General features: G+C 48.1%; 1 protein-coding gene across 4 annotated transcripts in view; it reads left to right on the top strand.

The window, feature by feature from the left end:
* PAPSS2 (3'-phosphoadenosine 5'-phosphosulfate synthase 2) overlaps positions 1-15,485 on the top strand; it is a 73,109-nt gene that overhangs the window by 44,990 nt on the left and 12,634 nt on the right. For 2 of the 4 annotated variants that reach the window (XM_053207873.1, XM_053207874.1), the window contains exons 4-8: positions 137-275; positions 1,103-1,221; positions 1,357-1,470; positions 3,362-3,486; positions 12,509-12,716. In XM_053207873.1, coding sequence (XP_053063848.1) covers positions 137-275; positions 1,103-1,221; positions 1,357-1,470; positions 3,362-3,486; positions 12,509-12,716 — 705 coding nt within the window. Of the gene's footprint in view, positions 1-136; positions 276-1,102; positions 1,222-1,356; positions 1,471-3,361; positions 3,487-8,311; positions 8,327-12,508; positions 12,717-15,485 lie in introns of all 4 variants that reach the window. The other 2 variants (XM_027049945.2, XM_027049947.2) reach the window with 2 other exon arrangements.

The raw sequence follows: 15,485 nt of genomic DNA, 5'->3' as shown, positions 1-15,485 counted from the left end.
TCAAAATAAACAAACTTAAAAAAAAAAAAACGAAAAAAAACCCCAACAACGATCAAGTCCCAGAGCCCACACCGTTTTGTGAGGGAGCTTTCTGTGGCCAAAGCTCTGCTTACCCTCCCCAATGTGTTTTCCCCAGGACCGTGAGAATGCCCGCAAGATCCACGAATCTGCAGGACTGCCGTTCTTTGAAATATTTGTTGACGCGCCTCTAAACATCTGCGAAAGTAGAGATGTCAAAGGTCTCTACAAGCGGGCCCGAGCCGGGGAGATCAAAGGTAGGGGAGCCAGCGCGGTGGCCCGTGCGTAAGTTACTTCTGCCGCTGAGCCTTGGCAGTCTGTCCCCACAAACCCGTCTGAGGTTTCAAAACCCATTTTCCAAAATCGCATGTAGCGCACCCAACTTTTTGGCAAACCACAGTATGTTAAAAAATTGTTTTTTTAATGTTATTTTTGAGAGAGAGGGAGAGACAGAGCGTGAGCGGGGGAGGGGCAGAAAGCGAGGGAGACACAGAATCCGAAGCGGGCTCCAGGCCCCGAGCTGTCGGCACAGAGCCCGATGCGGGGCTTGAACCCATGACCCGTGAGATCGTGACCTGAGCCGAAGTCGGACACTTAACCGACTCAGCCACCCAGGCGCCCCCAAAGCACAATATATTCACGATGTCCCCGGGCTAATTAAAAGGTGGGCTTGTATTTTCCAAGAACTATCACCTCGGTCGTGAGTAGTAAAGTTCACGGAACTGAAATGGGTTTGTGCACATGAGTGTGTGTCTAGAGGGGATGGTTTTAGACTTTTCTCTTCTGCTTGTCTTCCTTTTAGATTCTACTCAGCTCCAGAGGGCTTGGACCTCCCCAAATTTTGTTGATAATTTGGGGCTTTCTATGTGGATAATACAGCTCTGTGTGTGTGTGTGTGTGTGCGCGTGTGTGTGTGTGTGTATACATATTTTATCTCTGGCTAGAGGTCAAGGGTGGCCGATGACCTTTTCTGTTATAATCTAAATCCTCAGCTTAACGCATGATTCTGACCCGTGTTATGTCTTGTTGTTTAAAAAGACTGTTCTGTTGGTGCTGATGTGATCTTCACCCTTGTGCCCGGCAGGGTTCACAGGTATCGATTCTGATTACGAGAAACCCGAAACTCCCGAGCTTGTGCTCAAAACCAACTTGTCTCCAGTGAGTGACTGTGTCCAGCAGGTGGTGGAGCTCCTGCAGGAGCAGGTGGGTGGCCCGGCCGTCTTTTCTTCTTTCTCTTTTTTTCTGAAGTTGAACCAAATCACAGAAGATCACTTATTTACCAAGGCATCCTTCTTACCGTTTTCATTTCAAATTGTTACCAATTCCGCTTCATTGCAGAACATCGTACCCCACACTATAATGAAAGGCATCCACGAACTCTTTGTGCCAGAGAACAAACTCGACCAAGTCCGAGCTGAGGCTGAAGCTCTCCCTTCGTTAGCAATTACCAAGGTAAGACAGACAGTGCAGACTGACCGCAGCAGAAGCAGGCGTAATGGCGGTCGTTATAGTCCATTTACAATCACTCTTAATAATGAGGACGGAATGGGGGCACCTGGGTGGCTCAGTCGGTTAAGCACCCGACTTCGGCCCAGGTCATGATCTCGTGGTTCGTGAGTTCGAGCTCCGCGTCGGTCTCTGTGCTGACAGCTGGGAGCCTGGAGCCCGCTTTGGATTCTGTGTCTCCCTCTCTCGCTCTGCCCTTCCCTGGTTGATGCTCTGTTTCTCTCTCTCTCTCAGAAAGTAAATATTTAAAAAAAAATAGGGGCACCCGGGTGGCTCAGTTGGTTAAGCGTCCAACTTTGACTCAGGTCGTGCTCTCATGGTTTGTGGGTTCAAGCCCCACATCGGGCTCGGTGCTGACAGCTGGGAGCCTGGAGCCCGCTTTGGCTTCTGTGTCTCCCTCGCTTTCTCCCCCTCCCCCACTCATGCTCTGTTTCTCTCTCTTCTCTCTCTCTCTCAAGAATAAACATTAAAAATTTTTTTTAAATAATAAGGAAGGTATGGGTGAGGGAGGTACAATGTCCATAAAGAAAAACACTTCATTTTTTTTTTTTTTTAAACCTCTTCTTCAAGAGATTAAAAAAAAAAATTTCCCATGAAGAGCTGCCCCAGGGCCCTGGTCGATGCCACAGACAGGGAACATAGCTCCTGTTATGCACAGGGCAGCGTGACATGATTGTTGTTGTATCTTCAGTTCTGCAAAAGTGCAGGCATCGGGCAGTATTGATTGGTTGGCAACTGCTGAGAAAATAGTTTTTTCAGAATGCAAGTATTTTTGGGGGCAGTCGAGAAGGAATTTGGAGAAAACCAGTCACCCCGTGATCTAAAGTGACGGGAATCTTTTTCTACTCTGCAAATCCTACTTTTTCCTAACGAGGCAGAGTCCAGCCTCAGTGGAGGGTGTAGACTGCTTCGGTCACAATGAATTTACTGCCCGGCACAGGGAAATACAACCTCGGCAAACTGCACTACACGCGACTGCCTTCCTATGGGTCAGTACCAGTCGGTCCATAGCAGGCGATCACATCTTCACTGGCACCTTTTTGTTATCCTTGAAAACCCCGGACAGTTTTGAAAGAGGCACAGTAAGTTGGGAACCTGTTTCAGCTCACTTGTTCTCTATGAAGTCGTGAAAAACTTATAAGCAGAACCCCCTGACCCCACAAAATAAATTCTGAGTCCTCCAGCGCTCCAGAAAAATGTGATTATGTATTGCTGTACGTAATTATAATTGCGGTGTGGAATGATAGTTTCAATAACAACATGGGCCGCAGGGTACAGCAGAGCTTCAAATAACCTAATAATTAATTTTTTGGCCCTAGGGTCGGCAGGAAAGGGCATCAGAGCAATGACGCATGATTAGGGTTTTACAGGATGAGTAAGATTTCTCCATGAGCCCAAGGGGCCAGGGTTTGCAGGGCTCTCAGTATCACGCTAAGAATTTTGGACTTCTGGCGTCAATGATTCGGCAATTTCAGTCGGCTAACTAGGACATGTGGTGAAAGCGTGTGGCCATACCAGAATTTTCTGTAGGAAGAAAGGAAAAGGGAATGAACAGTGAATGTTCACACAGTTGCACACCCTCGGGAAATCTGCAGCCTGAGGCGGTCAAAGAGGTCGCCTCCATTTCAAATCTTTTCCCTACACTCCAGTAGGAAAGTTTTAGACTCAAACTTAATCTGACCCCTGCATCATGGGTCAGCATAAAAGTGGGAAGACTGAAAACAGAAAAACTTTTGCCTTTTTCTCCTGACAGCTGAGTAAGAAAGGGCTTGCCCCGGGGCCAGATGGCTGAGAAACGAGCTTCTGGAAATGTTCACCTGTTGCTTGTGTTTTGCAGCTGGATCTGCAGTGGGTCCAAGTTCTGAGCGAAGGCTGGGCCACTCCCCTCAAAGGGTTCATGCGAGAGAAGGAATACCTACAGGCTGTCCACTTTGACACCCTGCTGGATGGTACGGGCTCTCCCTGTTTGTTTCTCACTCTTCGTTATTATAGAAAAAAAATCTTTCTGGGAAGTCTTCACAGGATCAAGGAACGTTCATTCTTAGTGTTAATTCTTGGGTCGCACATCTTAACCGTGGAGAAACATTTAGATCGTGTATGGTGGGTCTAATTCTACCATGCGTAAATTCCATTTTTAGGACTTTTTTCATGATCCTTGAGGGATTAGTGATTATTCGAATCTAAGGGACTGAAAAAGGAAGGTTTTACTTGCACACAAAGCCGAGAGAAGGTGAAGTGTTTCACCGCACTTGTGCTGGTGTTTAGAATCGAGTCGGGAGCACCGTTGCCCGCCGCTGGGACCCCCCTGGGGCAGCCAGGGAGAAGCTAGCACAGGGTCCTGATGTGCAGGGTGCCCCTCAGCCCCCAGACTGCTGGGTCACATGTTATCGCAGCAGCTGCATTCCTCAGTGGATGAAAGTGTCACTGCTCATGCCCTTCCATGAGATCAACGCGGTGGCTTCCTCCTAACCCTCACAGGGCACAGGCTGAATGACTTTAGAGAGCTGACTGGTCCAGGTCGGAAGCACGTGTTATTCAGAAAACTTCCGGCCCCTTCCGTGATCATTTCCTTCCCAGAACTGCCTGTACTTGTCAAATGGAACTTGTCTGTTTCAAGACTCTCCGCCCCCCCCACCCCCCCACCAGGAATGGCTGCTAAGTGGGAGGGGCTGGGAAAGCCCCCCCCCCGGGATTTGTAACACTAGGCAGGGCTCCCAGACCTTTTCGGAAGAAACATCAAATCAGATGTTCTTTCTTGACAAACGATGCTGACGTTCTTAGCGTGTGACTCTGCCTAGGGAATGGGGCAGAAAGGCGGAATCAGAACTCTGAGAAGGCTCTGGTCAAAGGAGACCCTCCCCTCTTATTCCCCTGTTGGGCCTGAGAAAGTCCCATCGCCCGAGACCTTCATTCCTCAGATACGATAACATTCCCAAATACGATTGCTCTCCTTGTAGCCTGCCTTTACAACAACAATAGTAACGTGCGTCTGTAGGCTTTCCCCATCTCCAGGGCATACTCTCGGGCCTTATTTAACGTGATCTTCATCAAAGTCCTGGAAGACGGGCAACGATGCTCACCCCCTTGGCAGATGAGGAAGCGGATCTCGGGCAAAGTGCTTTGCTCGAGTTCATGCCCCTTGTCCAGGACCAGAGACCAGAACCTCCCGCCTTCTGGCCCAGAGCGATTTCATACCAGGCTGTTCTGGCGTCCTTTCCGATAGAAGTTAGAAGGCCAGGACGTCTGACGTTTACCTCGATGTCTTAATCGCGACACATGCCGAACACAGGCGGTGTCAAGTAGACGTCATGGGGCCCAGCAGCCAAACGCGGACAAGAAGAGGTTGACCACCAGCACCCCGACCACAGTTGTGGCTCGGAGACTAGCAAACCGCAGTGTAAGTGAGGGCTTAATTCCAGACACAGCGCTGTCACCTTTTGACAGGTACTTGTTCCAGAAAGAAAAATACAAGGGCAGTGGGCGCAGGTGCAGAAGTCAGCGTTGGTGGAAATTCGGGGTCCTTCACCCCGGGGTCTAGGACTTCGTCGTGGGGGGCACAAAAACCATCCTAGGATAGGCGCCAATCATTTGTGGTTTAAGGGGGGGCGGAAGGGGCATTTTCCTGGGTTGAGAGTTCCTAGCTTTTGGTAGATTCTTAAAGGAGTCCGTGGTCCAACAAGATGAACAGCTAATGCTGTAATAATCCATCTGGAGAATTTAGGCAAATCTCGCTCCCTCCTTCACACACCGTTTCAATGTCAGTTTATGGTGTTCTTCAATTGGTGAAACACCTTGATTTTTCTCCTTATTTGGTCCTCACCACCATGAGGTAGATGAAGCCCTTATCGCGGCCCTCCCTGCTCATGCTGTCACGTGTCCCCCCCCCCCCCCAAAGCCTACCAGTACGGAGACATGAGTGAGGTCACTTTGCCATTGATACTGGGGTCCCACGAGCTCCCGATTCCTACCTGCTGCCACAGAAACCCCAGTTCTTCCCCCAAACCCACAAGCAAGCATCTGCGGGAGTTCTCCAGGGTGTGTTTCGTATGCTCCCGAGTCAGGCCACAGCCACGTGGATCCGTGTGGTTGTTGCACCCACAGAGGTACGGGTCCCACCAGCTCACTCCAGCCACTGAAGCCTCTGTGCCCACAGGGCACAGACTCTCTCGAGTGGGAAGGAAAATGTTCCCTTCCTCCGGGCTGACCTCAGTCAAGGACTCTCCAGTGCACTGCTTGACTCCCAGGGTGTTAGAGAGTTGGGTGAAACCTCTTGGGATGAGTACACATGCCTTTATGGTCCTCTGGTCGCCAGTCAGCAGGAGTCTGGATCACATGCCATGCTGCCTCTTGACCCTTACCCCTTCCTACCTGTAGGGCCTGTTTCTGGGACTCTTTGCAAGACTCCTTCCGCTTCCCCCCCCCCCCCCCCCGCCGCCCCGCCTTCGTGGGGATTTTCTACCGTCTACCCCAGAGTCAACCACAGTCCCACTGGACACGGGTCTGCAACCCCAATTGTAGTTACGATTCAAAAGTGCCCCCCACCCGAGAAGCCTCTTCGACTCCTATGTAAACTGATTAATAAAAACAGACGCCAGGGAAATAGAGGCGGGACATCACAGTGGGAGGAGTGCGAGCTTTGGATCCACACTGCGTTCATAGGCTAGTGATTTGCTAGGAACCTGGGGCAAATTAGTTACCTCTTTGGCCCCAGCTCCCTCAAGTGTGGATGCTAATAACCGTACCTACCACGTTGGGATGCTGAAAGTTTAAGGAACGACCGGTCCACGAGTAAATGTTCCATATATGAACAGACCCCCACTGCATACAATGAAAAGACCCTGAAATCTTGAAGAGACTCTGTGGCCATAGTTACATCAGTTTGGAAGCAGCACAGATAAGGAGTTCATCGGTTAGCCAGTAAATATTTACGGAGTGTCCTCCTGTGCCAAGTTTAGGTTTGTTCTAGCTGCTGGAGGTAGAGTGGTAGTGAAGACAGATGTGAGCTTGCGAGGACAGATATACAGCCCAGTTTCCGAACCCTAGAACAGTGGGTTCTTCCCCCCCCCCCCCCCGCCCCATATCAGTGGTTGCCAAGCCTGTTCTTCTTTAAGCTGAATAATGTGTTAATTTCAGTGAAATCTGAGGCAGTCTATGTAACAGAATGGGTGGGCTTGGCCTCCCTCCCCGTTGGACGGCAGCCCGGAGGGGGTCGGGAGGAAACGGCTTGCAACCCTGTTCTGTGCCACATCCGTGACGGTCTCATGGGAGGGGTTGGCCTCTGACGGCTTTTGGACTGTGTAGACACAGTTAAATTCCAAACAGTGATGGATGTGTATATCAGAAGGTCGATACACAATATCATTCACAGGGACATCGTTTTAATCCATGAAAGTCTGAGTGACCACCACTGACCATTTGAAATTTCTGTGGCCACAGACATGTAGTCCAACTTCGGCCATCAAACAACTGTACATTTCTTGATCACTTACAATCTGCAGGCAGTATTTTCTTTTTATTCGGACCATGTCTCCCAAAAGTATTTTTAAAAAATTTTTTTAATGTTTATTTTATTTTTGAGAGAGAGACAGAGTGTGAGCAGGGGAGGGGCAGAGAGAGGGAAACACAGAATCTGAATTAGGCTCCAGGCTCTGTGCTGATAGCACAGAGCCTGACATGGGGCTTGAACTCATGAACCATGAGATCATGACCTGAGCCGAAGTCGAACATTCAACTGACTCAGCCATCCAGGTGCCCCTATTTTGTTCATTTTAATTTTCTCGAAGGTTCACATTTCTCCTTAAATTAAAAAGCAAAACAAAACAAACAGAAACCTCAGCCTACTCAGTCCAAAAGCAAAAAAAAAAAAAAAATTTTTAAGTGTTTGTGATGATTGCATAACATGAGTTACTCCTTATATGACTCAAGGATCTACTTTCATTTCCATTGATTATACCACTTTATTTTTCACTAGATACAGAGTTTTGAGGTTGTTACAGATCCTCAGGGCATAAATGTCTCATCTGAATTTTTTAAAATGGCACCTCAAGCTTGTCAAGTTCTTGACTGGTGGCATTCGAGGAGGGTCACAACATGGCGGCCTTGTGAGTCTTGACCGTTTGATGACGTCTTATGTAGCCCTGACTTGCCAAGACAGGGCTTGAGGGCTTTCCATATATCCCCCCAGCATTTATTTAGCACCTAGTGTGTTCCGACCCTGGTGTTTAACACAGGATATCACATTCAATCCGGATAACACCACTGTGAAGATATTTTGCTCCTATGAGGAAATAAGTATTGGAAAGATCAAATAACGCGAAGCCCGGATTCAAATCCAAGTTCTCTTGGTTCTAGTTTTTGTACTTGTTCTACTAGGCATACTTGCGTGTGCTTTAAATATCTGGGATTCCAGGACATTCTAGAACAGTTTGCTACTACGCCTACCAATACCTGGTTTGGAGCCATTTGGTAGTAGTTATACAACATCACATATTTGTAAGAGACAACTTTTTGCTGAAGTAGGAGGTGCCTCTGGCATATGCTGTAATTATTTTAAAACAGATAATCATCTAAGTGGATTATGCACTGAACGACATTTCAGTACAAACTCTGCTGTCACCAGCTTTTTGCAGTCATATACTCTTTAGAGCAGAAGCAAAAGGCTCAGTACGTTTATCTGTTGTATGTGTGACGTTGTGTATTAGGAATTTGTTCTTTGACATTGTTGCTTTAAGATTATCTTGGTGGAGAGCTGAAAACATGTTTCTTAATTGTGTTTGTATTTCTCTAGGCATGGTCCTTCCTGGTATGTACTTTAACTTTCCAAGTAGTTCAATTATTATAATTAGATATTTATATAAATTATAAATGGTTAAGAACATAATTTAAAAAAAAATCCAAATGAACCAGTTGGAATTGCTAACTGTTCATGATCCAGCCAGTTATAAGAGAGTAATGCTGCATTCTTCTGTTGATTGGAGTCCAAATAACAGGAAATTTCTGGATCAGATGCAGCTGTTGTCTACAATGTCGTATTTGGCTGACAAAAGTAAACTTGTTTCTAAATTATTGTTGCACATTTTGTCCCTGGGATTTAAAGAATTTATAATCCTTCCTGCTAATTACTTCTGAGTGCTGTTCCTCAGTTAGTTTTGCAAATCCAGAATGCTTTCTCTACTGCATTTGTAAAACATTTTTAATCGATGAAAGATAAATCAATTTTAGATGCAATTTAAATGGACGCACCTGGTTGGATTGTGGATAATTGTACTTCATTTGTTTGTGATGTGTGATTCTGCATGAATTTAATTTCAAGCTATGCTGATTGATAGTTGTAGAACTGGGAATGAATACACAGCTTTGTTACGGCTGTAAAGTTCTGCATTCTACCAGAATGAAAAGGTAAAATTCTGAAGATACCATTTATCTTGGGCATTGTTTTCATCACCGTTGTTTTCCTCATTGTTATTTAAAAAGCCCAGCTAAGCAATAAAAAGCGATTTCGTTTTTGCGTAGAAACAGCCCTTGTTTCACGAAACACGGAGTTACGTGTTGGACTAGCCATGGACTCCGAACCCAGCAGTCGTTTCCAAAGCGAGATGGATCCCCGTAAGATCAGTGCTCGCTTCGGCAGCACGTACACTAAAATCAGATCGCTGTAAGATCCGTCTCGGCAGACGAGCGGCACATGATGGAAAAGGCTGACAGCCAGAGTCAACGTGTGAAACCGTGGAGGGTGCTTCAGCACAGAGTGCCCTTGTGGGATAAGTTCCTGCGGTAGAACAGTTGGTAACGCTCATAGAGAAAGCACAGTAAATCTGCTTATACTGATTGTTGCTGCAGGCGGATGAGTTTGGGCGGCCTCAATTCTCAGCAGACCTCTTTCCCTAACTCCCCAAAGATTAGCTCTCTTATCTTGACCACCTGCCAGGAAGGGCCGTTTCCCCAGGTCAAGGCCAACGTGAACGTGGCCGAGAGACTACCTTGGGCAGGAACCTAGTGGACCGAAGGAGGTGATTGCCACAGGAAAGTGCTGGAGCCCTTGGATTTCAACCCAGAATAACTGCCCGAAGCCAGCACTGCAAGGGTGTGGTGGGCAGACCTAGGCTCTCTCGGGCTTCCCGCCCGCTTTTTGCTTTGCATTTGGTTTTCCTTCATTTTGGTCAAGTCGCCGTAAGCAGTGTGGTCAGTAATCCACAGAACGCGTGCTATCTAGTTAGATCATCGACAGCCTTGAAGGGCGTTCCTGTTAGCCTCTCGCCCCTTTTCTCAGCTCGGCTGAGCGGTAGGATTAATCATCTTCCATCATCACCCTCCACTGGTGAAGTGCTAGACGGCAGGGCCACTCTCGGCAACCCAGCGATGTACGTGGTATTTGTTAGCCCATCTCTCAAGTGGGGAAACAGCACAGGGAAGATGAGTGGCACAGGCAGTCAGTGGGACAACGCCTGAACTTTGAAACAAAGGAGTTATTTGAACGGCAAAACCCCTGACTTCCTGTGCAGGCGTCCAATTTGTGGTTTACCAGGGCTCCCAGGGCGGGTCACAGGGTTTTGAAGGTTAGGTTTAAAAGACTTCATGAATCGAGGGGGTATTTCCTCAGATCCATAAATAACTGCATTTGTTTCCTATGGAGTTGAATGTTTTCCTTATTCACATGCTTTTGTTCCCTTCTGAGTCTTGAACTTGGGAAGCCCTCCTAAAGCTCCCTAAAATTCTTCACCGTTGTACACTCAATGGCGTGCCCCCATTTTCTTGCCTGTAAGTACAGCAGACATAGTTGGTGGATGTTTGGCGTCACCATAGAAGTGGGGAGACAGCTGGTTGTTTCTTTCTTTTTTTTTTTTTTTTTAATGTTTATTAGTTTTTGAGAGACAGAGGGAGAGAGAGACAGAGACAGAGCACAAGCGGGGTAGGGACAGAGAGAGGGGGAGACACAGAATCTAAGGCAGGTTCCAGGCTCCAAGCTGTCAGCACAGAGCCCGACGTGGGCCTCGAACCCACAAACTGTGAGATCATGACCTGAGCCGAAGTCAGATGCTTAACCGGCTGAGCCACCCAGGTTCCCCTGGGTCGTTTCTTTTATATTATCTGGCCTCATTAAGAAATGAGATGTTTCCGGGAAGCCGGATTATAATCTTTGAAGCCCCAAACTAAAAAACGACTACACCTTTTAACCATTTTGTCTAGAAATATTTAAAAATGTACCGCTAAAAAACCCCAAATGATTTCATATTCACTTTAAAATATGTGTTAAACGCAAGGCAACTTTAAAAGTGACTTCATCGGGGGCTCCTGGGTGGCTCGGTTGGTTAAGCGTCCAACTTCGGCTCAGGTCATGATCTCACGATTCGTGAGTTCAAGCCTCGCATCTGGCTCTGTGCTGACAGCTGGGAGCCTGGAGCCCGCTTCGGATTCTGTGTCTCCCTCTCTCTCTCTGCCCCAACCCCGCTCACACTCTGTCTGTCTCTCAGAAAATGAATAAATGTTAAAAAAAATTTTTTTTAAATAATTAAAAAAAAAGTGACTTCACTGCCACTATTGACCTGAGTGGTAACATAATGGTGCCCTGAGGGGTTACTGGCCTCACACAGAACGAACCCCTGTGACTCTCCTTTTGGTTTCTTTATTAGTCAGGGTTCTCCAGAGAACCAGGAGACGGGTGGGGGGTGGGGGTCACAGAGAGAGAGGGAGAGATTGATTTTAAGGAACTGGCTCTCGAAGTTGCAGAGCCTGGCAAGTCCGAGATCTGCAGGGTAGACTGGCAGGCGAGAGACCCCGGGGGAGACGTAATTCAGCCCCACAGTCTGTGGGCAGAATTCCCTGTTCTTCCTAGAAAGTCCGTCTGTTTCTGTTGGGTCCTTCAAGTGATTCTCTGAGGCCCACCACCTTACGGAGGGTAATCTGCTCTACCCAAAGTCCCCTGACTTACATGTTCATCCCATCTTAAAAATACCTTCAGAGAGACATCTAGAATAATGTTCGACTGACTACCTGGGAACTGCAGGCTAGCCGAATGGACACATAGAGTTTCTACGTCAGTTTTTAAGTCATTTTCCTACCTCTTCCTTTGAGGCCAAGCTGTCGCGAGGCATGGTTACAGCTGAAGACGTAAATTCTCTGAACACCGCCTCCCACACCTTCCGGTTTGTTGTGTTGTATACGGAGAGACCAGAATGCCAGTTGACTTAAATTCTTTGTAAAGTAGGATACTTAGCCTCAGGGGGAGAGGTGCTTGCTGTCCATGGGAAATGCATGAGTTTTAGGAAACCAGCTTTGCATGGTTTTCCCTGCTTTCTGGTTTTCGACTGGTAGTACTCCGTAGCAGTTGGGCTAGTGAGGATGTTGGTCCTCAGGTCAATCTTTTCGATAGCATTTAAAGGTGACGCTGAGCCTGGACCATAGTAAACAGAGCAGGTGGATGGCTTGGTCCTTCCTACCCGCTAGTGTTAATGGTCTGACTCTTTTTTTTCTCTCTCTTTTCAATACAGTGTGTTGGTAGCACAATGAGAGCCTAAACAGAGAACAAGAGATTGGCCAATGTTGTTACAGGACTCATTCCAAGAGAGACTAGAGGTTTGCGTTTGGGTTTGCTTGGCCAACCTTTATTTTGTGTAATTGGATTTCTAAAGACCTTAAAACTCTGGTATGTTGAGGTCAGCACCACGCTTTCCAAAGGGAACTCAGAAGAGAGATGTCCCCTCCTCAGTCCCCAAATTAGGTCACTTACTGAAGCCACCTCCGTGATTTGAAACGCAGCCCACTTTTCACAGATGCGTCTGTCTCTTGCTTTGAGAAGCCTCTCAAGGACTTCTCGTCAGACCCCCTGGAGAAACTGCTGCGGCCAACACAGCCACGGGGGATTTAGGTCTTCGTGCCCCCCGTGCACTTCAGGCAGTGTTTGAATGCACGTTGTGCATATTCGAATCGCCCTTCAAGGATGCTACACCTTGGATCCCGTATTCACGTGTCCTGTGGCTCTTTCTACAGACGGAGTGATCAGCATGAGCATCCCCATCGTGCTGCCTGTCTCTGCGGATGACAAGACGCGGCTGGAGGGACGCAGTGAGTTTGTCCTGACCTACGATGGACGGAGAGTGGCCATCTTACGAGACCCCGAATTCTACGAACACAGAAAGGAGGAGCGTTGTTCCCGTGTGTGGGGGACGGCGTGTGCAAAGCACCCCCACATCAAAGTAAGTTGCAAGACCGTTGGAAGGGCTCTCTTGTTCTCGTTCGATTTTGGACGAAAAGCGTTCCTTTTTATTCCTTCACGAGGGACTTAGCAACACCGGGGTAGATGGAGGAAGGCATTCCTAAGGTGGGACTTGCAGGCTTTGCCTTGGGAGATCTTGTTAGAAAGGGGCAGAAAATGTCTTCCTGTTTGAGGGCTGCTCTGGACGATCCCCTGAATCCCCGCATGATGGTGACTCCCTCAGCTAAATGGGAAACGACTGGACCGGGTGTCATTTAGCCTGGCACCTCGAATACAGGGCAAAAGTCAGAGCCGCAGCGGTGCCCCAGACTAGGGCTTGTGGCGCTCTCCATCTTGAACATTCACCGGGGAAGCGCGTTCCTTCATGCAGAATGGGTCCAAGCAAACCCTGGTAAGAGACTCCAAGTTCATGCTCTGTGGCCAGCTGAAGGGGGGTCAGTGACATCCTTTCAGTAAACAGAGCTCAGCGCATATAGCGGCAGAGTTTCCAGAGGGAAATGGCGCGTTTTTGTCGGTGGCTATTTTAAGACTGAAAAATGTGGTCATCTGATTATGATCATCTTGAGTCCATCCTGCCTACAGGCAAAATAGGCTAATCTTCCTCAGATTCCTTCACAACCTCTACTTGGTGGGGGTCGGGGAGGGGCAGGAATGGAAAATACCATGGAATCACTGGGTGTGGTTCATTTCCCATAAAGACAAGTATGTGAAACTGAATGCAAAAGCCAACCCTCACCCAAGATCAGAGCATTAGGGTTGAAATTTTAAAAAGCCTTAAACTAGTAATTCGACTTACCAGCTTCCCCAGGGGGCTGGAGTAACAGACTTCCAGAAAATTCATGGGGACAGAGAGCAGTTTGAAGCCCAGGAGACGCTAAGAAGCCTTGTGATCAGACAAGGTCTGGGCCTCAGTTTCTTCATTGATAAAAGGAGGGGCCAGACTCAAAATAACTCCAGAATCTCTCTCAACCCTATGACCCTAGAAAATGGCTGTTTGAACAAACCTATCGGTTCTGGTCGGGCAAATGTTTGTTTTATTTTGTTTCCTTTAGTTGTGAAAGGTTGCAAGGTAGGAGGAGGGGTCTTTCAAGGCCCCCGGTGACGTGACGGCCTCTGAACACAAGCGGTTAATGGGCAGCTTTTCATTTATTGGACACAATCCGTCCTGCAAATTAAGCATCTTTAATTTTAACGCACATCCAGCTCAAAGTCATCTGAACAGGGTGCAAGAGGCTGGCAGACAGTCCTTGAAATGGCTGGCCGCTGACTGAGAGTGATTCCAGGAATTGTGTCCTGGGCCTTGATCATGCCTGTGGTGCATTTATTTCCTGATCGTAATTGCACAGGGTTGGGATGTTATCTTCGGTCAGTGACCTAAAGGATGAAGAAGAGTGACCTTTTATCCTCCTACTTCAGAAATTTCCAGATTCAGAAATCTCTGGGCCTATCATCCACATCTACATGATAAGCGCTAAAAGAAAACAAACAACCCCCCCCCCCCCAAAACCTAAGGAAGCCCTTAAGCAATTATTTCTTTTCATTTTGTCTCACATGTGTTGGCACTTGGAGTTCAGAATTTCTTTCTTTTCTTTTTTTTAAGTTTATTTATTTATTTTGAGAGAGACAGAGAGCAAGTGAGCACAGGGGAGGGGCACAGGGAGAGGGGGTGAGAATCGATGTGCAGGGCTCGAACTCATGAACTGTGAGATTATGACCTGAGCCGAAGCCAGATGCTTCATCAACTGAGCCGCCCAGGTGCCCCGGAGCTCAGAATTTCTTAGAAGCAGGCATGACCTGTGGTCTTGGTAATACAGTCGGTGGCCCTTCTGTTAGAGCATCCGGGGGGACTCTGTAAACATTCCCAGTGAGCTAATGGCGAGAAATGGGCCATGGAGAACGAGACAGAGGAAGCCACTCAAAGGTAGATTCTACACTCGGTGTTCACCAGACACACAACACATGGGATTTAGGGGGGGAAGGGGCTCTTCTCGTTGCACCTTTGTTTTTAGCACCTCAAAATTTACAGTAACGCTAAAAGGTGTTATTTTTCTTTTTAACCCCAAACTTGCAAAAGTCACCCCTTCCAAAAGTAACTGTGGGCCTTGTATTTGCACTTGGCCCTGGGAGTGATATTTGTGTGAATGGTCGGCCACCACGGAAATGGTCTGCTTCCTCAGTTCCCCACGGACACCGCCCTGACCCTCCACCCTAGTCCCCCCTCATCGAGTTGCTCACTGAACCGTGTGACACGACATCAGGTGAGGTCACGAGAGCAGGTGAAAGTTGCGAACTAAACCCCAGAGGAGCCGTGTTGCTGCCTCCCAGCCTGCTCCCAGCATGCTTCCATGCCCTGATTATTTTGCGCAGTGATTATTCTCGTGAAGCCCCGAGGAATCATTAATCCCATTTACGGACATAGAAACCAACCGCTTGGAGCGCGGCTTCCCGATGAGGCGTAGCAGTGAGAGAGGGTCTGCATCCCAAGGTCTGCAACATACAGCATGTGGTCTGTTAGGTCCACGGCATCCCCTGGGGAGCCTCACAAGCTCCCACCCTCACAGACCCTGGTGTACTTGGCCGGGTCACTTCTGGGTGCCAGGGTGAGTCCGGGAAGGTCGGGAACCATGGCGTTGAGAGAATTCTTCGGAGCAGTTTCCCGCAAGCACTCGACACCCACATGCCCAACGCCTCCCCAGCCCTGCTCCCCAATGGCGGTCCACATCCAAATCCTGGATGTTCGCCTTGCTTC

The sequence above is a fragment of the Acinonyx jubatus genome, chromosome D2, assembly GCF_027475565.1.
Source record: "Acinonyx jubatus isolate Ajub_Pintada_27869175 chromosome D2, VMU_Ajub_asm_v1.0, whole genome shotgun sequence".
NCBI lineage: Eukaryota > Metazoa > Chordata > Mammalia > Carnivora > Felidae > Acinonyx > Acinonyx jubatus.
This window is presented reverse-complemented; position numbering and strand designations above follow the sequence as displayed.